General features: G+C 43.0%; 1 protein-coding gene across 2 annotated transcripts in view; it reads left to right on the forward strand.

The window, feature by feature from the left end:
* Window positions 1-14,268, forward strand: part of LOC139752700 (calmodulin) — a 32,000-nt gene extending 17,732 nt beyond the window's left edge. The window contains exons 3-6 of one of the 2 annotated variants that reach the window (XR_011713561.1): window positions 8,116-8,257; window positions 8,449-8,549; window positions 9,826-9,914; window positions 11,044-14,268. Coding sequence is in view for 1 of the 2 variants with exons in the window: in XM_071668517.1 (XP_071524618.1) it covers window positions 8,116-8,257; window positions 8,449-8,549; window positions 11,044-11,072 (272 nt within the window). In the remaining variant the exon portion in view is untranslated. The remainder of the gene's footprint in view (window positions 1-8,115; window positions 8,258-8,448; window positions 8,550-9,825; window positions 9,915-11,043) is intronic. The other variant, XM_071668517.1, reaches the window with a different exon arrangement.
* Window positions 14,269-22,215: the final 7,947 nt, after the last annotated feature.

Genomic DNA, 22,215 nt, shown 5'->3' on the forward strand with positions numbered 1-22,215 from the left:
CTAACACCATACACCCCTTCGTAATGTATAAAGCATACCATTTACTCTGTAAACATCCTTGTGTAAATGCCACCTTGGCTGTCAAAATGTACCTCATTCATATGCTAATCAGAAGTGTGGAAATATCCAGGTCACGATAATCTTCAGCTCTTGTGTGATTAGTTAACTTTTAACTATCATGACCTCCAAATTCTTTAACCTCTAATATCTGCAATACCTCAACTGTATATTTTCAGCTGAATGGCTGCCTAAATCCAGTAAACCGTAATTTGTTTTTGTATACGTACTCAAACTATCTATCCACTTACCCCTCACACCTGATTTATTATATCCACACACCCCTCTTATGACGCCTTACACCCCATTAATATCCACGCTGACTTTCCATATACCATTTATATACACACTGATTCCTTATACACCATTCTTATTCACACTGCCCCCTTAACAACCCATCCCACCCCTCTTATGACGCCTTACACCCCATTAATATCCACGCTGATTTTCCATATACCATTTATATACACACTGATTCCTTATACACCATTCTTATTCACACTGCCCCCTTAACAACCCATCCGTATCCATACTACTACTTTACGTATTTTTATTCACTATCCTACCCTCTTAAACCCTATTTGCACCAACATTTTATATGGATCACACGCTTTTCATGTCCACTCATCTCTCTCCAATCTTATCATTTACTGTCACGTCACCTCCTCAATATATTATTCATGGTGTACCTACACCATTCTATATATTCATAGTTCCCTCTCACACCCTACCTTATAGTGTTTGGTCCCCTCGCACTAATGTCTGAAATTCAAATTGTGCGTGCAACCCCATATTTGCATTATCCTCGCATCTGGTATTCAGATTGCTCCTCCCTCGCGCGCCATCACTCGGTAATACTGTCCTCTTGACTATGCCATTATCCCTCTGGTATTTTGTATATTATCGCCCCTCTTCACGATACTGTTAACCTTGTTTCTCACCGTATCGCATCAACATTGTTCTTCGCTCCATTACGCCTAATTCACAAATCTTTGTGATATAAATTATCATCCGATTATGGCACCCATTATTTCCTTTCTCATCCTAAACCACACTTGGGTCAGAGCAGAGTCTGGTAGCTCTGGTTAAAAAATTCCCTTCTGTATCCATTGTGCCCTCATCTCTAAGGCCTTTCGGGTTTGTCATTGGCGTGTGTTAAAGTGAGTCGACCTGATATTGATCATTAATACCATGCTTTGGAGAATCGTTGCGTTCCCTTGTTAATTTGTTTCAACCTGTAGGGTTAAAGTAAAGAGGAAGTGTTCACCAGCGATGTTGTGATCAACACGAAGTTCACATTCCAATAATGAAACGTGCTTATGTTGTAATCTAGCAAATTTTGAAGGATCAGGAATTATAAGACATTTTACTCGTATAAATTATGTGATGGAGGTTGACTTGGGGATGTGTGTAAAACCTGTCCGTGTATGATAGCATACTTTAAAGCAGCTTGGGTATTATAAGCGAGAGCACGTTGGTTCGTGGTAGTCTTGTGGCTAGGTATACATACTAGGTGATGGATGTGGGGTTGATCAATGCCCCAGTGGTTAACTGCACGCCCCTTGTACAAACCACTTATTCCCACTACAAGTTCTTACACTCCTGTAAATAAGTTTTTAAGTAATTTCTTCTTTGTACCGTACTGGTATTGAGGTTGCGCAAGAACCAGGAAGTGAACACGCCCCTACGATTGATGAAAACTGCTGATATTGACTACGGTGCGCCTAGATTGACTCGCTAGATAGAGCTGTTCATTAGGATTCCTTGGGCAGCCTCCAAGCCTGCGCAGCCGCGTACTGTTGCCTGATTAGAAGACTCCAGGGAGTGTTTTCCTGCAACCTTGCCATTTGTTTTTCTGACAGATTCTTGCATAACTTATTTTTTATCGCTGCTTGTCACTCATTTGTTGACTTGAGCTCAGGAAGTTGTAAACTATGATTTTTTTTTTTTTTTTTTTTTTTTTGAAATTTCTCGTTACGTCATTAACTGATTTGTGGTAGTGGGTTGCGGGTAGTGATTACTTTCAAAACGTTCCTGATGTTAACTTGGTAATGACATTGGGTGTCACGCAATGATTTAGCGTTCGTCTTAGCCACTGCTCTTCGTCCAGGACTAAGCTGCTGTATCTGAGTGAATAAGTTTGAACTTGTGTATGGAATAGCTGCCAAAAATGTTACGCATAATTATCACTTATTAGGAATCCAGATCCTAACATGTTTATTGGTGAACGTATTAACTATAGTTTTGCACCGTCATTGCTGAGTGCAGTCGGGATTTAGGGCCTGTACCCCCTCTCTGCCTGGGGTGACTGGGTACACTGCGCCTTGCATGTAGCGACACATATGTCCCAGATATGCTTATGTGTTAGGTGCTTTCGTCCTAAGTTTCTGCTCATATGCTTCAGTTCTAGTAAATTTGAATTTCCGTGGTCCCTACCCCTTCGCGCATGTATAATTAAAGCGGGTACTTTATAATTGGCGCGCACTCGCACACTCGCATAAAAATAAAACCGGCTGTAGGGCCTTCACAGTGGATATCTAGTAACATGTTTTAAAAGGAGAGTTGGTGCAAACTTTTATTTTTTTCTTGTGTAAACATTAATAAAAAAAAAAAATACATTACCAGATTGTTTATAATCAGCTTTGGCATTGTGATGGATAGTGTGTTTGCATTTTGGAGTTTCGCTGGAGTGAACAAGAAGTGGGTGTAAATGGACTAGGTTTGTGTAGCCTGAAGGATGGTGTGGGCGTGGGTGGCTTGGTAGTCTGGCACTCCGCCGGCCCCACAACCCTGAGCATACTCACGTCTGAGCAGTGATCCGGATATGTAGCTGTGGATTTCTGCTGATGGATGGGCCATGTGTGTATGGGATGGGATAGTTTTATTGCACTTGTACAACGTTATCGTTCTTTCGTACTACATCTCACTGGGCCTGATCGTAGGGAAAGCAGGATAAATTGCTTGAGTACAGTAGATAAAACTCGTTATGGCTTCCATACTTTGACCAACGCTTTTGTGTTACTGGAATGAAGAGCTGTGTCCCTTGTACTTCTTTCTGGTGTAGCTGGTTGTGATGTTTCATATGTAGATGTTGGTGTTCAACAGGGCAGTAGGACTTGGCATCCCGCCTTCAGTTCAGCAATCAGGGTTTCGTATGCCCTTACCCCACGATGCAGCGAGGACACTGTGTCTAGGCATAGTAACACACACAAGCCGGGATCTGCAGGAGGCCTGCTGGCGCCGCCTTGGTGGCGTGGAATCTTATAAATGTTCCCAGTTGGGATTTACAAGCAATAAATATGGATTTATAGATTTGAGTGGTAAGAGTAACCTGAAGTATGTAGTAACTTTGAATAGGTTAATGAGGCAGTGAACATCCGGATGAATAATAGTTTCATTGATTCGGACTAATCTTGACAGCGAAGTGATATTGAAACTATCTTAACATGTATGGTGACTTGGATCTAGTAGTTTGTCACTGCTGGTCAGTGTGGTGGTGTTCGTACTGACATGTTCTATATAAATGTGGATTGGAGAGGAATTAAGAGTAGCCGGCGAGTGCCGCTGCTCTACTTGGCAGCTGATCTGGTGGCTCAACTTGGGGAGTGTTGCTCGCTGAAGTCTTGGGTAGCCATGGTCATTTTATCACAAGTATCTCGGGACCATTTGTGGTCTTGTCCAACCGTAATGTGGACATGAAAGGATGTTGCTCCATGTTTGATGACCTTATGCTCCTTGGAAAGGGAGTGCCACGCCTTTCCTAATTGTGAGGGGTGATTTTCCTTTTTGGTTGTAGTGTTTTGTTAGGGTATTGAAGATGGCAGTGTGGTGTCTTTAGTGGCAGTACTTGTGTACATGAATAGTTGTAGAATAGATGAATAGGGTATTATAGCAGTGCAGGTTATGGTGGTGCTACTGTAGATAAGATTGGAATCTTACTGTTGTTAAGTACGGAGCTTGTGCACTGATATTTAGCAGATGCTGTAGTGGTTATAGCAACGTCCGCTGTGTCCCTGGGCAGGTGACACAGTGCCCTTGCTGCCGTGCGCCTCGTACTGCCAGACTCGCTGCCAGCCGCTACACTCGCTTCCGCCCACCTTTACCCCCACAAACCCCTAGCCTACAACAATTCTTCTGCCACCTTCTCCACCTCTAGGTCTACAAAGCTTTGTCACGTCCACTACCTTTTTCATTGTGGCACCACCAGCACCACTCGGACTACGTTTACTACCACCTTCCTACCCTTGTGTGCGTTACTGGCACCATATACACCCACCCTGATCACATCCACTACCACCACCACCACACAAATCAGAGTGCGTTGCCACAATTATCTACACCAGTTTTGACCAGTTGATATTAAAAGTAACTATTTAGAACACCCGTTCACCATCCTTGACTCTAGCCTGTGATCACTCATGAACTCTTGAAACCTGTTTGGGTACCATGTCTAGAAAACCTGTTTGGGTACCACCGCTAGCCACTCGATATTTTTCCCCGTGTTTGATAACAGAATTTTACAGCTTATTGCATATAGATTTAAAGATATTTGCTTTTGTATGACATTTAATTACATTTCCGTGATAATCTACTCGTAGAATTAGATCGTGGACGTCACGATTTCACTATAGTTAAGAAGCTCTCGTGTCAAAGAGTCGGGAGGAAATTTCAGGTTGTGCCTTTTTGTATTAAATTTGCCACAGGTAAAGGATGTTCACCTGGAGTAAGTTTTTTCGGAGGAAAAATTCCGTGCAATATCAGATAATGGAAACAACGACAGGCGTTAAAAAAATATGTTTGGGGAACAAAGCTGTTTTGCAAGAAATATATTAGGTGTGAACTGTGGATTTATATTTTCTATCATAGGTAAGTTATTCATTTACTTTAGTGGGAGTGTTTTGACGACTGTCATAATGTTCCACCCTCGATGGATTCCTAAGCCTGTCCCATTCAACTGGCTCTAGTCCTTTGACATTCAAACTTAGTCATTGCCACTTAAACGTTTATTTCATGATTACTTATTGTGCCTCCCTTAAAGAACCAGTCGTTTTTCTTTAATACGCAGGAGGATACATCATTGTTACCTTTTAAAGTTTGTTGCAGACTCAACGTATTGCATCGTTTAAGACTTTGAAGTAAAAAATGCGAATTGGAAATTAATGCGGTTAGCTTTGTTTCGTATTACCTAAAGACGAGATTTATATGTTGGTAGGTATATTTATCAGTAAGCGACCGTTTGACTGGATTGTTTAGTTCTGAGAAATAAAACATCCACTTTCCACCTTCAGTCCCTTGCGTCCACATCTACTTTATGCCTCCCTCCTATCTCCATCCCACATATTTATATCGTTCCCTTCGTATGTTCACAGGGTTTCTTTTATTAAATGCTTACAGTTCTTGAACTAATAACAGCTTAGCTTGTGGAAACGTTGAGTTTTCTTGTTTTCTCAAGTGACTCTGAAACTGTATTGGGTTAGTAAGTAGACTTCTAAAAGGCTTTTGATAGATAAAGTTCCTCATGAATGGATGTGTAGATTTTTACATGGCTTTTATTTAATATTGTTCTGCATGAAAAGGAAGCTGTCTATATTTTCGCCAGATTTTGAAAATTTGCGAATTAAGATTATCTTGGTAGACCTAGATTTTTCTCTGCAAACAGACCCTTCCTTGTCCCACCTGTTCTTTCTCTCCACTTACCACCCTAAAAAGCTAGGGAGCCTAACACTTCACATTACAAACTGGCTAGCAAAAATTAGTAACGGTTTAAATAATTTCCAGCTTTTATTAGCTAATTCACTATTGTAAATGATTATCATAATTTCATCATAATGTTGCTAAAACCGTACATATATATATATATATATATATATATATATATATATATATATATATATATATATATATGTGTATATTTGCTCTCTCTCTCTCTCTCTCTCTCTCTCTCTCTCTCTCTCTCTCTCTCTCTCTCTATATATATATATATATATATATATATATATATATATATATATATATGCACGGGATAGGGGAGAAAGAATACTTCCCACGTATTCCCTGCGTGTCGTAGAAGGCGACTAAAAGGGAAGGGAGCGGGGGGCTGGAAATCCTCCCCTCTCGTTTTTTTTTTTTTTTAATTTTCCAAAAGAAGGAACAGAGAAGAGGTCCAGGTGAGGATATTCCCTCAAAGGCCCAGTCCTCTGTTCTTAACGCTACCTCGCTATCGCGGGAAATAGCGAATAGTATGAAAAAATATATATATATATATATTATATTATATTATATTATATATATATCGTGGGCTATGGATAGAGTTGTGCGCAGGAGGGTGGATGTGCTGGAAATGAGATGTTTGAGGACAATATGTGATGTGAGGTGGTTTGATCGAGTAAGTAATATAAGGGTAAGAGAGATGTGTGGAAATAAAAAAGAGTGTGGTTGAGAGAGCAGAAGAGGGTGTTTTGAAATGGTTTGGTCACATGGAGAGAATGAGTGAGGAAAGATTGACAAAGAGGATATATATGTCAGGTGGAGGGAACGAGGAGAAGTGGGAGACCAAATTGGAGGTGGAAAGATGGAGTGAAAAAGATTTTGAGTGATCGGGGCCTGAACATGCAGGAGGGTGAAAGGCGTGCAAGGAATAGAGTGAATTGGAACGATGTGGTATACCGGGGTCGACGTGCTGTCAATGGATTGAACCAGGGCATGTGAAGCGTCTGGAGTAAACCATGGAAAGTTGTGTGGGGCCTGGATGTGGAAAGGGAGCTGTGGTTTCGGTGCATTATTACATGACAGCTAGAGACTGAGTGTGAACGAATGGGGCCTTTGGTGTCTTTTCCTAGCGCTACCTCGCACACATGAGGGGGGAGGGGGTTGTTATTCCATGTGTGGCGGGGTGGCGATGGGAACAAATAAAGGCAGACAGTATGAATTATGTACATGTGTATATATGTATATGTCTGTGTGTGTATCTATATGTGTACATTGAGATGTATAGGTATGTATATTTGCGTGTGTGGACGTTTATGTATATACATGTGTATGTGGGCGGGTTGGGCCATTCTTTCGTCTGTTTCCTTGCGCTACCTCGCTAACGCGGGAGACAGCGACAAAGCAAAATAAATAGAATGAATAAATATATGTGTGTGTGTGTGTGTGTGTAAGATTAGTAACCTGACAGCTATCATTTAACTCCTTCGTATCATGCAAACTGTGAACGAGTTAGGGAATGAACGTCATGTCCTAAGTTCATGGATTCGGTGGCGCAATTTTCTTGGTTTGCCAATAACAACAGTACACATTTAGTGGACAAACTGGACAATGCAGTAATGTAGTGAATTCATCCGTGTTCCACAGCCTGTTGTCGTTAAAAGTGTTTAGTAAACTCTTGATTCTAGCTTTTAATAGCCTCATCAGTTCAAAGCTGACAGTATATAAATCCCACAAGTGAAACTAGAATTATGAATACCTTTTTGTTTGCAAATTCTTCACTCCATTGCCTTTGCATAGCCCCCCATTCACATTATACCATCTCTAATCATTAGTCGAATATATATATATATATATATATATATATATATATATATATATATATATATATATATATATTGTTACATTATTACGGGTAGAAAGTTTAACACGTTGCCCCGTCTCTTAACCTTGTATATTTGCACCATGTCTACTCCCCCATGTATACATTACACAAGCTAATCTATGCCATATGTGATGAGTACATGTGTGTGTCCGTCTGGGCGGGGAAGAAAGAATAATTTCCACCTAACTTACTTTTGTAGGTGACTGAGATGGGCTGTTGTATTCCCCAAACCTTTTTTAAACAAAAGTAGGAACCTACGAAAGATATAGAATTTTCTTTTTTTTTTTTTACGCATTAAGCAACTTGACTGATAACCGCAGGCTGTTATATATTCAGCAGAATCAGCTGATTAACTTGGTAGTAGTAATTATTTTGTGAACGCTCAGCAGCTGTTTCGTAATATATTGAATGTAACGGATAGGTATTACTAGATTGCTCCAAAGCTCACTGGGAGAATTCCTATGCAGGCAACGGAACGATCGACTTCCCAGAGTTCCTGACGATGATGGCGCGCAAGATGAAGGATACGGACTCCGAGGAAGAGATCAGGGAAGCCTTCAGGGTCTTCGATAAGGATGGCAACGGCTTTATCTCAGCAGCTGAGCTCAGGTAAGGGACGTCTTGGGTTAGGTGGGCATGGAAGGTTGGGACGTCGTTAGCGTCTCATTACAATGGTTAAAAAGCCCCCCGCAAAATATTTAATTGATGGTCATCTAAGATACGTCATCTGTGTAAGTACGTAAAGGACTGATATAGCAGAGGATTTTAATATCAAAGTCATAATGGCTGTTTTCTCACAGGCATGTGATGACCAACCTCGGGGAGAAGCTTACTGATGAAGAAGTCGACGAAATGATCAGGGAAGCTGATATTGATGGTGATGGTCAGGTTAACTATGAGGGTAAGTAAATACTGTTATACATCCTTGCACACCAGCAGTCTCATGCTTAAATATTTCATTTCTGCCTGATTGTAAGTCATCAGTGGTGCATGATCGGCCATAACAGTATATACATTACACTTGTATTCGTGGTTGAGACAAAGACACGAATGAAATACAAATACAAGTAATGTGTTGTTATTACATGGTAATGGATGAATATTAGTGCTAGCTTGAGATAATGAATAGAGGGGATATATATATATATATATATATATATATATATATATATATATATTAAGGTTGTGTAGGTTTAGTAGTTCAATATTTTGCTTAGCATTCTTGAATTTGCCAGTTGGTGATGGTAGGTTGGGCGGGGTTGGGCACTGTTGTGGCATTAAAAAGGATATCTTGTAGTTGTGGTGCTGGTAATAAGGGTGATTGTTGTTCCAACTCGAATCCGTTAGCAGGTAAAAGGCACAATCGTGCTTTTTTTCGGTTGTGTTAGAGGGATAACTTCAGGAAACTGGGTTGTTAATGATAGCATATGGTAATTGTACCGTGGAAAGATTGCGATTGGTTGTTTTGTTCAGGTCACAGTAGCTGGTAACACTGGTGGTCGGTTGAAGGTGAGTGGCATGGATGTTTGTGTGTAGAATGATGTTTCGAACACTTGGTGACATCGCTTACTGTAAATCCACAGAGTAATAGACTAGGTCTCCTATTAGTGCATTTATTTAAATAGGGGTTTATCAATTCATTATGGGGCCCATGAATTTTAATAAAAAATTAATTCCTTTGGAGAGAGTGTTATAGGCTTTATTTCATTATGCTAGTCTTGGCCAGCTTCATGAATACTGCTGCATCAGGTTTTGCAACCTGCAGCTTTACATGCAATAGCCCCGCATGCCTGTGCACGACCTACTTCGTAGCAACACACATCTCATATATATGGTAGTCATCGGTAACACAACTTTTATTTCCTTTAACTTTGTTTTTGCTGCTGATTTTTTGCAGACCTGCAACATCCAACCATTCTCTTAGAAAATACAACCATCTTTAGTTTAATTGGACCACCATTGTGCACATCAGAGCTGTAAAATGATTTTATAACTTTTAGACGTTTCCGCATAAATTGTTACCATTCCAATTTCTTTGAAAATCATAGCAACTCTGATGTGTGTGGGAGTCTAATTTAGTTTTATTTGAAATTAACATTTATATTTAGTTTAACACTAACCTCTTTTATGGTGCACGACTCGCTCCAGAGTAGCCTTTGGCTTCTTTCTCTTTGCAGAGTTTGTGAGAATGATGACCTCAAAGTAGCGCCTCGTCGCCCTATACTCCCCTCGCCCGTGACTCACCTTCCTAACTTTAGTTTTACCTGTTAGTTATCACCCAAGTTGGTTCACTGTGGCCGTGTTGATGCATTGAACTCTCTTGTTTGTGTGCTTTCCCGCCTTCCATGCGAATGCCAGTATCACTGCGGTTTCGTTTGAGTGGGGTCAACCAAGGTTCATCTAGTAAAATGTGAATCCATTGGCTTTCGAACTTTTGTATCTAAATCATGCGTGTTCATTTCGATTTCTCCACCTGACCCTCCTATTTTGAATGCTCTACTTTGCATTCAGAATCCACATAAAACCCCATCCTCAGTTGACTCAAAAAAATTTCCAGATGCTGGCATGGAAATTATGCATAGCCAATAGTTTTTATTATACCATGTAAGACAATTAGTGTGTTTAGCGTGGACGAATTCGTAAACAAATCTTGCAAAATGGTTTTAAGTTTATCCGTTATTGTCCAGTCAGTATTATGGAGTAGTTTTACTGAAAGTAGTCAAGATATGCATATGTTAGATGTCTGATGTATTTAATGAAGATGGGTGACCATACTCTAATGGTTAATGTCTGTATGAAGATGTCACATTTGGGTTGTACACACATTGAAACCGCTCTTGCAGTTGCAAGTTTGAGCAAATGTGTCATACCCATGTCATGTCATGCGTTAAGATAGGGCTAAAACTTGTTGCCAAAATGAAAATGTCTTATTCGAAATTATCTGCCTTATTTTATTGTTGAAAATTTCCGGTTCAGAGAACTTTTTAAGCAAACTTTAAATCCCAAGTGCCTCTTAACCCAAGGACGCCTTTCCGGATCGACGCAAAGGTTCCTTAGGTAGGTAATGGAATCCGGAAATTCCCGTATGAACCATTCATGTGTTGTGTGTTGGTGTGACTGTCCATGTTATTATCCTGCCAGCTTTTAGTTGTACTTGTTTTTCATACTTTTAGAATAGTGCCTTATTTGTTGCATTTTATAATGTAATTGTCATTTGTAATTGCAATGCTTGGCAATAGGTTTGCTTGTCATAGTCGAAAAATCATTTATTGAAAATTTGAAATTTTAATCCTTTAAACATTTTTCAGTTTTGTGAGCAGTAAAGCTTCTCTTGTCAGGAGCCCCTTTATACTGTGGTAAGGTATTCTGATTCTTTTCTTGTTTTTTCATTCCAGAGTTCGTCACAATGATGACCTCAAAGTGAAGTGATTGCGCCCACTAAATATTGTAAACAAATTTCAAACGAACAGTTTTTTCTGCTTTCCAGTTTATCTTGTTAACGGAACTGCTAAAACCCATTATAATAATAAACGAGTCACCATACTATCTCTTACTTGCTAAAATCTTGTATTGCCTTTATACACTATCTGGCTCTTAAGAAGCGCTACCGTCTCAAACTACCACGACAACCACCACCACCAGTCTGCCGCCGCCAACACCGCCACCACCACCACAACCATCTGTACTAATACATCTTGAAGGAAATAAAACTGCTACCAATACGACCACCCTGTACTGCCGACGAAGCTACCATCAACAGTCAAGTCAGTAGCAGCGATAATGCCATGCCTTCGTCAGCAGGTGTGGGCGTCGGAGGGTGTGGAGGCGCTGACGGGCGTGCCTTATGGGCAGCCCTCCCGCCAGGAGTAAAGGACTTGTCGCCCATAGCGGTAGCGCAGTTATAAATGGGTTGGTTGTTCTAGGGACGCGCTTCGGGTGGCTGGCCCTCTAGAAAATATCGATATTTAACCCAAGTTATATAGAAATATTACGTAGTAGACAAGTGTTTGAATATGGGGAGAGGGTATCTTCGTCTGCGTCATCTGCACCACCCCAGCACCGCCATCAATCCCTTTAAGGGAGACGAGTGTTGCTGGGACATCCAGGGATGAAAACAACTTGTGCTACCCGTAGTGACGCCCATTGTGACCGAAAATAATTACAGTTGGTACTGAATTGATGTTATTGAGAAAATGAATTAAGGCATGGATATACCTCGTGATAGATCATGAAGCGACGAAGGCTCTTCCTCCCCCCACTTATAAGAACTCGTGTATTACAACTCTACAAACAATTTGGAGGACTGCCACCCGTACTCGTCTCTCAAGACCACTAAGATCTTTCTTGTTTTTATTAGTCATGTTCTATATGAAAGCAGAAAGCTAGGTTGGTCAGTTCAACAAACTAGCAAAAAATACCATTTTTATTTTTTTTCTTAGTTGAATATTGTGTTAAGCGAGATGCATTGTAAAGGAGGAACCAGAGTCCCGCCTGACCCGAGGTCGGTGGTGGCCATGTTGAGGACCCTTTTTTTGAATTCCTCTTTCTTTTTATATTGAACGTTCGCTCATAGCGACCATTTTGTATTGTTTGTCTGAAAGTCAATTATACAGTAAATAAGGAAGGAGAGGGTGCGCTGTATTTTTGTGTTTGAATGAGGTCGATACATTTACGTATCATATACTTCTTGTTAGCTGTGTCTTTGTCAATTTTCTTAAAGGAATAGCAAGTGTATACATATTGCAAAAAACAAAAATGAACAGTTGAAAATTTACTCTTGTACTACATAATACTAATGTAAGGCACGTCACATCTATCAATATGTTTTTCGTTTCTTGTCCACCTCCCGCATTGTTTAACACTGTTAAGATTGTCACTTGTGGACGCTATGGCGGCCATCCAGTGAGCCTGACCACTCTTTATTATGAATACCATACACCATGCTCATTAATGATTATATTATTGTGTAGGAAAATACAATACTTTGCAAACAGTTTCTCTTCAGCAACATGTCAATTTTTTTCCTTGTATTCTTTTGCCAAGTGCGGCATTGTTGGTTTTTTATGCTTCTCTGGGTCTCAACAGTTGACGGAAGAATTGTAGTTACGCTTCTCAGTTTTATTTACAGTGCCCAGGGTGGTTGCCATAGCAACGCTCACTACTTGATGCTCGTGGCCTTGTCCACCAGTTTGGAGTGTGGGCGAAGGTTGGCGACGTTTTTAGGTAGTGGGTGACGCCTGGTACCCACCCTGCTAGCTGTTTAGATTTATTTGGGGGAACCTTATATTGGTGGTGCGTGGCGGTAGTTCTGTTGTGTATCTGTACCAACATTGACACGCGACCAAACTCCGCTTCGCGATGAACATTCCTTTAACGCTGCTATGTTTGTAAGGGGGCGTGGCGCTGTGTGTGTGTTTTGAGCACGCGCCGCGCTACCCATCTTGTTTTATTGTGGTACGTGAGGTGAGCGGGCGAGCGACAGGGAGAGTTGGAGACACCTGGACCACCGGTGGTCTGGGGAAGGGGGAGAGGGAGGCTGGGCCAGGGCTGGTAGTAATTGCTGCTGCTGTAGCAGACTAGACTACTGCTACACCCACCCATCACCACCACCTCCAGCACCTGCTGCTGCCACCCAGGGCTGCCTCCTCTGCTCTCCCCGTCGCCCCCGCGCCCCAAAGCCCTCAGCTGGTGAGACCCGGTGCCGCAGGAGCGTTTCCCCACCATCACCATCACCGCCACCAAAGAGCAGCGCCACTAGCTCGAGCACTGCAGTAGCAGCAGTATTGGAGTGTTGGTGTTGTCCGTGGGGTGATGATTGGTGGAACAGCTGTGCCGACCGGCCGCCCCGCACCGCCCCACCCACCACCACCTGCACCAATGTGAACGTTTATCAACTATAATGTTTTGTGTGTTGGGCCCGCCATGTTATTTTTTCCATTATTACAACTTGTGGTATGTTTTCCTCCCGCCCCACCGCTGCTGCCGCGTGCGTCGTGCCACCGCCGCAGCTGCAGCACACCCTTGGCTGCCACAGCTGTAGACGGGCCCAGTCGCTCTAACATTGCCGCCGCATGTTAGCTAATGTGTCCTGGTGTGGGTGTGGGCGGGGTGGTGGCTACAGCTGACATTTTGCCTCCCACCAGTTAGGTGTGGGTTAGGTGGTGGCTATAGCCGCGCTTTGCCTTCACCGATTGTGTGTGTGTGTGTCGGCGGGGTGGCTACAGTCTCATCTGCTTTCACATATCACGGTGTGGGTTTGGACGGTGGCTAGCGCCATACCCTCGCTCTTGCCTGCTGGCACCACCAATTTGGAGGGTGTAGTTCGCCTGGCCCCGGCGTGTCCCACGGGGCCTCTCCCGTTTATGCCCCCGTCATGCTTTGTCCCGCGGCCTCTCCCCACCCGGGATCTTGCGTAGTAAACGTGTAGGAGGCCCAGGGGGGGTTGGCGGCGGGCAGGCAGTGGGCGGGTCGTACTAGAAATGCCGGAAGTGGTGGCGGGCGGGCGGGCGTGGCCGAGCCGGGGAGCCTCTACGGCCGCTTCACCCCCACCACCAGGACGCCATTAGTAATTTGAGGACCTGATGTCATGTTGTATTGAATAAAAAAGATGAAGAAAGAAACGTTGGTTTTAGTATCCTTACAGAAAAAATCTAGTAGCCAAAACGTAGAGGTGATGTGATTTAAAGGCTCTTACTGTCGGAAAAGCATCAAATGTGCAAACTCGCAAGTTAACTAGAAAATATTGTCACCCAAAAGAAATCTTGACATTTCGACACCAAGTAATGTCAGGTATTCATGGCATTAAATGTCCAAGACCTGCATATTGATTTACTCGGTAACCCCATTGTTATATATGCATATGTGACCTCTGGGATCCCTTTAAGCTCGAAGCTTACTATACCCATTACCAGAAACTGGATCGGCTCCCGTGTTTCCAACAGTAAATTCATACTGCAACCTCGTCAGGGGCAACTTTACCTGTATTGTAACCTCAAGGTTATAACACTGTGCTACACTTTACTGAGAAGCTTCAACTACATTTTCTAAGGTAAATATTCCTCAAAACATTCACCGGAAATATCCACATAATGTTTGGCACTTGGGTTAGGTGTCCGCAACCTGTTTGTTAACTTGACCAGTCGCTTTTTGTACATGCGCAGATTTTCGCCATTACGTTCATATATACATGAATATGGAATATACAATTATGTGGCTAGTTTCTTATATAAAAGAATAGCCATAGGCATTACTGTAACAGAAATGCACCCGACTTGCAACAAAAGGAGAGACCCTAAAGCAGCAGCTAGACCATCACCACATATACAGATATTTGATCTTTTTTCCTTTTTTTTTAGTGCCTGGACACGAGTCGGGCAGGTCGTGACAGCGTGCTGGCAGTACCGTCGCTGGCTGCCGACCAGGGAATGCGTCTGACAGGTTGTGATCCTTGCGGCTAAATTGAGATGAACAGAGCGTCTGAGAGTTCAATCACGTGACCATAATTTGTCCTCATTAACCTCTTTAGTACGACCCTCTGGGCACGAAATCACCAATATTAAGCACGACTGTTTGTCCCTCAAGTAAGACTATACAGCACAAGCACGACGGAACGCTTCATGATTACGACGACGAAACCCTTGAACGCGACGGTACGAACCTTGAGCACGACGAAACAAATTTTGATCATAATAACCCAGCCAGACTAGCCAATCGCTGAGAACCATCCAGGAAGGCAAGTTTGCAGACATTCGAGACCCTGGGAGTCCACACACCTTACCTGGGGCTGACCGACCAGACCACCAGAGCGAGGCGCTCAGCCTCCCTCTTTCCCACCAGTGTCATGAGCTAACGACGTTTCGATGTACGATTATTTTGTTATAAAAAACAGCATCTGTAATGGCCTTCCGAGACCCGTTAAATAGGGGGAGGGGGCATGTTACCGTGTATCCGACTACAGCGAAGCAGTCATGAGATAGCGTGATTTTCAATGTGTAAGATGTCTCTGATACACGTGCAGACCTTACATGGGTTTTGGTAAAGAAAGCCTGTACATTTCTATCTTGTTAATGTTCCTTAAGATCCACAGCATTCTTAAATAATACTGCAGCTTTCTGTACGGGGAAATCTCTGAACATATCGACCGAATGTTCCTATTGCCATCACAAGGGGATTTTGTGCTCGGATAAAATCCCCTCGGATAAGGTAACCGATACTCAATTACCCATACTTCCCAGTGAAATAATGTGTAAACAGCCTCGCACTATTCTAAGGAGTCACTGGTTTCTTCAGGTTCTCCCTTTTAGACAAGTTATTTATTTGTAGGTCACGAGACACGCTGCTTTGTGATAATTTTAGCTCTGAGTATAAACATGCTCAGACATTTTCCACTCCAGTCTACGGCCTGGCCAGGCCGGTGAGGGAACCCGAGGAACTCTCCTCGGTGCAAATATTATAACAATCTTACATTTATAGAATTCTAAATGTATCTTTTGTTCTCTGTAATTAACTTCATTTTTCTGCTTGTCTCTTTTTCCTTTAAGTTAACCTCCTCCCTCCCTTGCCTACACTAAGATAAATGCGCAGTGGACTACAACAACAGACTTAGGATCGTGGTGAAAATACCTAGGTGTCCCTCTATCCATTAAGATTCCGCCAGATGTGTCCCTCTAATCATTAAGATTCCGCCATCATCACCATCGACCTGTTGCTCCCCCAGCACAAGAATATAAACACGATCTTGACACATCCATTCCCTTTCAGAGTACGATTATCCCTAAACCCTTGACATGATGACCTAGCCTTTGACTTTTACCTTTAACGGTCAGAGGAAATGCCAAGCCATGCTCATGAAGTTAAACTTAGCCCTATTCCCTAACTCAGATACAACTTTTCTACACTTCATATCTTACTATCTCGCCCCTAATCCCGAGATGCCTCCCATGTAACGATGAAATACCCGCAGTCCGGCTGTCGTATTCACAATGAATCGCCCATTCTACAGTGCAATAATTTCCTACACGCAGTGCAACATAATTCACACGACAGACATTGACGACCTACATGAACGACAAGACCCACACACGCACGACAGATCCACTAGTAATGGAACTGAGCAACCTCAGCAGCGTAATCATAAGATTTTTACATTTCATTTATCACATCACTTAAGCTTGCTTGCGTCCACCCTCACCCAAGTCACATGTGGACCCGCCAGATTAACGAGCCCACACGACGCCCCACGGAAGAGCCACAAACACAGAACTATGTGGATTTATTCCGGGAGCCGATTGGAAGCCAAGCCGAAAATAGCGAGGGCCACAGACAATGGCCCGGGGGTACCCCACCGTGGCTCCGTGGGAGGATGGAGTACTCTACCACAGGAAGCTCTCGCCCGCCGCCGCAGCTGTCGGACGCGCGGCCAAGATCAGCTGAGTCGCGGTGTCAGGGCGGAAACTGGGAGGGTTGACCAGTGCTGACCGCCTACGGATGTGAATACCGAACAGACATCATGACGCAAGCATATACGTACATAAGTACGTAGAAACATATATGAGGAATATAATCACATACATGCATTAGCTACATATGCACCATACATGCCCTATATGAGCTCTCGCTTTCTCACTAACACCAGGTGGTGGCAGCAACTGTGGCAGTGGTTCTGACACCACATGTGGTGACAGCATCTGAGGCCATAGTTCTTGTACCACTTGTGCCCGAGTAAGCGGCACCTATCATGTCTGGCACCTGACTCTTTATGTACTGGCACCAGAGTAGGAGGGGAAAGGGGGACGCATTAACATAAACACACTCGCCTTTTGCCCTCGCTTCTCACGTGCACGCCTTACACTATTCTCACATACACTAGCACTTCCTTTCCACAAAAGTGAGAAAGAAGGAGGGGGGGGGGGGGGTTAGATTACTGCAATAATGACAGGAGTAAAGGTGTCTCCTTGACTCGTGCTTTACTTAACTAATCACGAGACATTTCTAAACATCCAGAGGCATATGCATATCTCTACTAATCACGGCTCTCTCTCTCTCTCTCTCTCTCTCTCTCTCTCTCTCTCTCTCTCTCTCTCTCTCTCTCTCTCTCTCTTTACCATTCAACTTGAATTCGATCAACTTTTATGGCACGGAGATACAACCCTTAATTTCCTTTGGTACATCACATCACTAGATATAAGCAGAGAAATCAATAAAGGAGAACGTAATGGAACGTAATGGAAAAGTAAACGAGAGGCGTTCTAGTCGTCTGTATCGCTGTGGACCACAGCCTAGCCAGCAAATAATGTGCTTAATGATAATGGTGTTGTCCGGAACACAAGGTGAACAATGAGAACGTATGGGGAGGGGAAGGGAGGCAGTACCCTCCACATCACGTACTGGTGGATATGACCGGAGGGAGGAGGGGGTCTTTGGTTATTTGTGCTTGGGGCCTATCGGTTGCCGTGGTCATTTAAGTCGACAGCGTCAAATTATAACCACCATTCGAATAATCCTGACCACCCTCACTCAATTGTTCGAGATAATCATTCCTCCAAAACCATACATGTTCTTACAACATCTATGGTCCTTGAAAGGGGAGGATGACAGAGGCACGTAAGACAATAAAGTAAATCTACCATGGTGGCCTCCATCCATCGTTTGACTGCTTTCAGCAATTCATCTAAAGACCATGTCTGCTTTCTCTAACACCACCACTAATGGTTAACAACTGTACCCGCCATCATGATGTGAAGTAATGCACCCACACCCCAGGCTCGGCTTATATAACTTCGGTAGCCAAATGTCAACCGAAGGCTGAAGTCACCAGACACGCTACAGGAGACGCGTACTGGGAATGCTATCACCCGAACTGCCCAATGACACGTACTGGGGACGCGGCAGCGGGTGTCACCACCACACGTGCTGCCGACGACACGTAATGGGGACACGTTGGGTGTCACCAACCGTGCCGCCGGTAACAAGTAATGAGTGAGGATTTGGTGGAGTGCGTTCAACTGCTTGCCGGACTCCGCTTGGAATGTGAGGGGAAATCTCTGATGGTTTACTGTGCTCAAAATGTGAAGGATGTCCATAACTGAAGATTTACCGTACTTGAAATATGAAGCGAAGCTGAACTCTGACGAGTTCATGTACTTAGAATAAGAGGGGAGGCTTCACTGATGATGTACTGCGCTTAGAATATGAAGGGGAGTTTAATTCTAATGATGTACTGCACCCAGAATATGAGAGGAAGCTACGCTGCACTTCCATCATCGCCAAAAGGTTGAGAAGCAATAATCCATTCCAAAAGACGACCTACACCTGCATCTATGGCGTGACGGGCCTCCAATGAGAATCTAAGACTTTCACCAGAAGAGAGACTATTTTGGAGGCGAGGGTGGGAAAATCAAGTAATGGTGGGGTTCACATAAGAGGACTCTTCTCCTGAAAATGAGCCAGATTAAGGATGGTAAAGACATGAGAATGATTTAAAATATCAAAAAGCAGCCGTCATCTAACACTTCCAGCTGCCGTCCAGCGTCCTGAAATTACTCCTTTAAGTCGCTCAGGAGGCAGTTCGTACTCTGAAGAAAGGAGATTTGCAGCTCTCAAAAGACTAGATCATTGCCGTTTATTTCCACGTCATTACTAGGAAACACAATGACTGGTCGGGCTTTAGGCTGTAACGGGACAAAGCACTTGCAGGTTCAGCTCTGCTTCGTTGAGTCGAACATTACCAGTAACTCCTTTCATTATTCTGAATATTCCCACACGAAACGAAAAGTAGGCGGGGGGAGAGAGGGTAATAACCTTCCCTCTGCATTTTAGCTATGTTCCCACGTTCACATCTTAGCTCTATCAAAAGTTTTGAGTTTTAAATATATTATCATTATTCAAGGGCACTTGCAATGCTCAATAATATGGAATAGCCAACCGGGAGAGGCAAGAGGGGTTGAGCTGTGGCCTGAACCTTATAACCACACCAACCTCGACAAATCCTACGACTGACATGGTCGGACCGCGAAACTTGTGGAGCTTATCGCCCTCTGGAGAGAAGCGGTTGGCAGGCGGAGCCCCTCGTCCATGCAGAGATTATCCAGCAGCCTTCACGAGGGCTGGTGGATCATCCTCGGGAAGAAAAGTGAAACGGACGGCAGTTTGAGGTGCAGAGGCAACTTGCAAAAAGCAGCTCAAGGACAAGCGTACCGAAAATAAAGATTTATTACTGATGGAAAGAAAAGCAACACCGTAGCAATACCGAAAATAGAAGCATCTTACAGCTTCAGTTGTGGCAGTACTGACGGTAGCAGCAGTAGCTGCTGTGAAGCAGGAACATTAGGAGAGCAGGAGTATTAGCAGTGGTATAAATAAAACAGAAGCTCTACCAGCAGCAACACCATTACTGTGACAGCGGCTTTACCACCAAAGCTGCAGTTGATCAAATGCGGCAGCAATAAACCACCAAATGTAAAAGTAACGAGACCACGCTAGTAGCAGCAGCATAATTGCAGATATCGCTGTCGTGATGCAACTGACAGCTCGGAAAGATGCTACTGCATCATCTTACCTCGTCGTCTGCCATCTCTGAGATCCCTCATCCCCGAGTTGCAGTTGGGCACCACCACCACCGCATGAAACCCAAACCACTTTTAGTGCAGGCTACAATAAGAAATGCCTCATGTTAACCACAGTGGACATCATCAAGTACAATGCCACACTCCGCTTCTTGTAGTAAATACTCTCTGTTTACCCCCTGCCCCTCTACCATAGCCTGAATGTATATCATCACCGCTATCACCATAACTATTAACAATTATCATTCTTACTTGTTTAAAACTGCCATTGGCCAGAAGCAAAAGCAACATCAGCAAGGCAGCACAAACAGCAGCACCAGCAGGAGGCACACAGTGGTGCGTATGCAAAGATCCTGTTCCCTGGAGAGGCGTGACTGGGGCCGCCGTGTGATGACGTGCGTCCATTGTTGATCCCTCTGCTGACGTCAGCCATCAACACAAATGCTGTACTTCATTCATTCCAAACTCTCGCTAGCTTTCGCAACAAACACACATTTATCAGAAAAACATCAACTCAATTCTACCCCTCCCCTCCCTTCCCTGTAACACGAGGTCATAGTAAACATATCCTAGATTGTTGATTATTGGCGTGATAATGCGCGAAACGGGCGGGCGTCCGGAGCATGATGGCGGCTTCAACGGGCAGATTGGTTATGATACTCCAGTGCCGTACGTGGCCACAGGCCCTCGGAACCCACACGGAACCCGGCAAGGTAGATTTATTTTTCTTGGGTCATGAGGAAGGAGGTGCATTGTTTCTTTGTCCGAGGAATACTCCCTCAGATCATGGGAAGAGGTACCTACCTTACTAGTGTGAAACGAAATATACTTCAGGCATTATTCAATCTTTTTTTTAGAGATATCACACAAAAAGATAACGTCTCAAGAATCAAATATATATATATATATATATATATATATATATATATATATATATATATATATATATATATATATATATATATATATATACGTGAAATGATTTCGTAACAAGATGATCTTGCACATATAATTGAGAGGAGGCACTTAGAAAAAAAAAATGATTTTAAGTCCAGTTACTTTTCAGAGGGGATCGTTTTTTTCTCGTGATCAGTTTTTTGTGGATTTGAAAGCAAAAAATTGACCAGAGGCGGCTAAACAATCAATCAATCAATAACTAAATAATGATTTCGCTTTATCGCATTCAAACTATATATATATATATATATATATATATATATATATATATATATATATCGAGTATTGTGAGGATCATTTTCGCGCACTGGTTACAGCTTTTTTTTCGCCGTTCTTTTCCCAAGTGAAGCTAACAAGGTTACTGTAGGGTACACTTGGGTGTGGCGTTCTTATTTGCCGGGGCCTTCCTCTAGCTGAGTCACAAGAAGAATAATACAGCGACGGCACCGAACGGCCTGACACAGCCTGGGGGGAACGCTCTGTTGACTCGCTGAGCAAAGGAACTTGTCAAAGCGTTTACGCGATGACGTCATGCAATCGATCAATTAGAGTGTATCTAAATAATGACACTCTGACATGACGTCACGAGAATCCGCCAATCAGGGCGTTCCTTTCGCCACGAAAACTGGCCAGTTCGATCATTACTTTATTTGGCAGGTTCAGCAAACTAGCTGCTTCAAATTCAATCATGTTATTGATCACCCAAGCAGTCTTTTATGTCTTATATGTCAATGAAATGACTTGTATTCAATGCTCATAAACTTATATTTCAGCTTCCTGAAGTTACCTACGAGATAATGCAGAATGAACTAACTCAAGGTTGCTTTCGAAACGGTAAGCTTTTTCTCGTTTATTCATTCACTTTTTTTTTGTATCTGCTTTCCCTAATCTTAGTCTTTATTTCTTATCTATCCACTGAGTCTTAGCAAGTCACTCGGGTGCAGGGAAACCGTGTCAAGGTTCTCTCTCCACCTTAATCGCCCGGATATACTGAAATTATTACTCCATTCGGACACATTTTGCATGCCACATTTTTTTTTTTTTCGA

This window comes from Panulirus ornatus, chromosome 13 (genome assembly GCF_036320965.1).
Source record: "Panulirus ornatus isolate Po-2019 chromosome 13, ASM3632096v1, whole genome shotgun sequence".
NCBI lineage: Eukaryota > Metazoa > Arthropoda > Malacostraca > Decapoda > Palinuridae > Panulirus > Panulirus ornatus.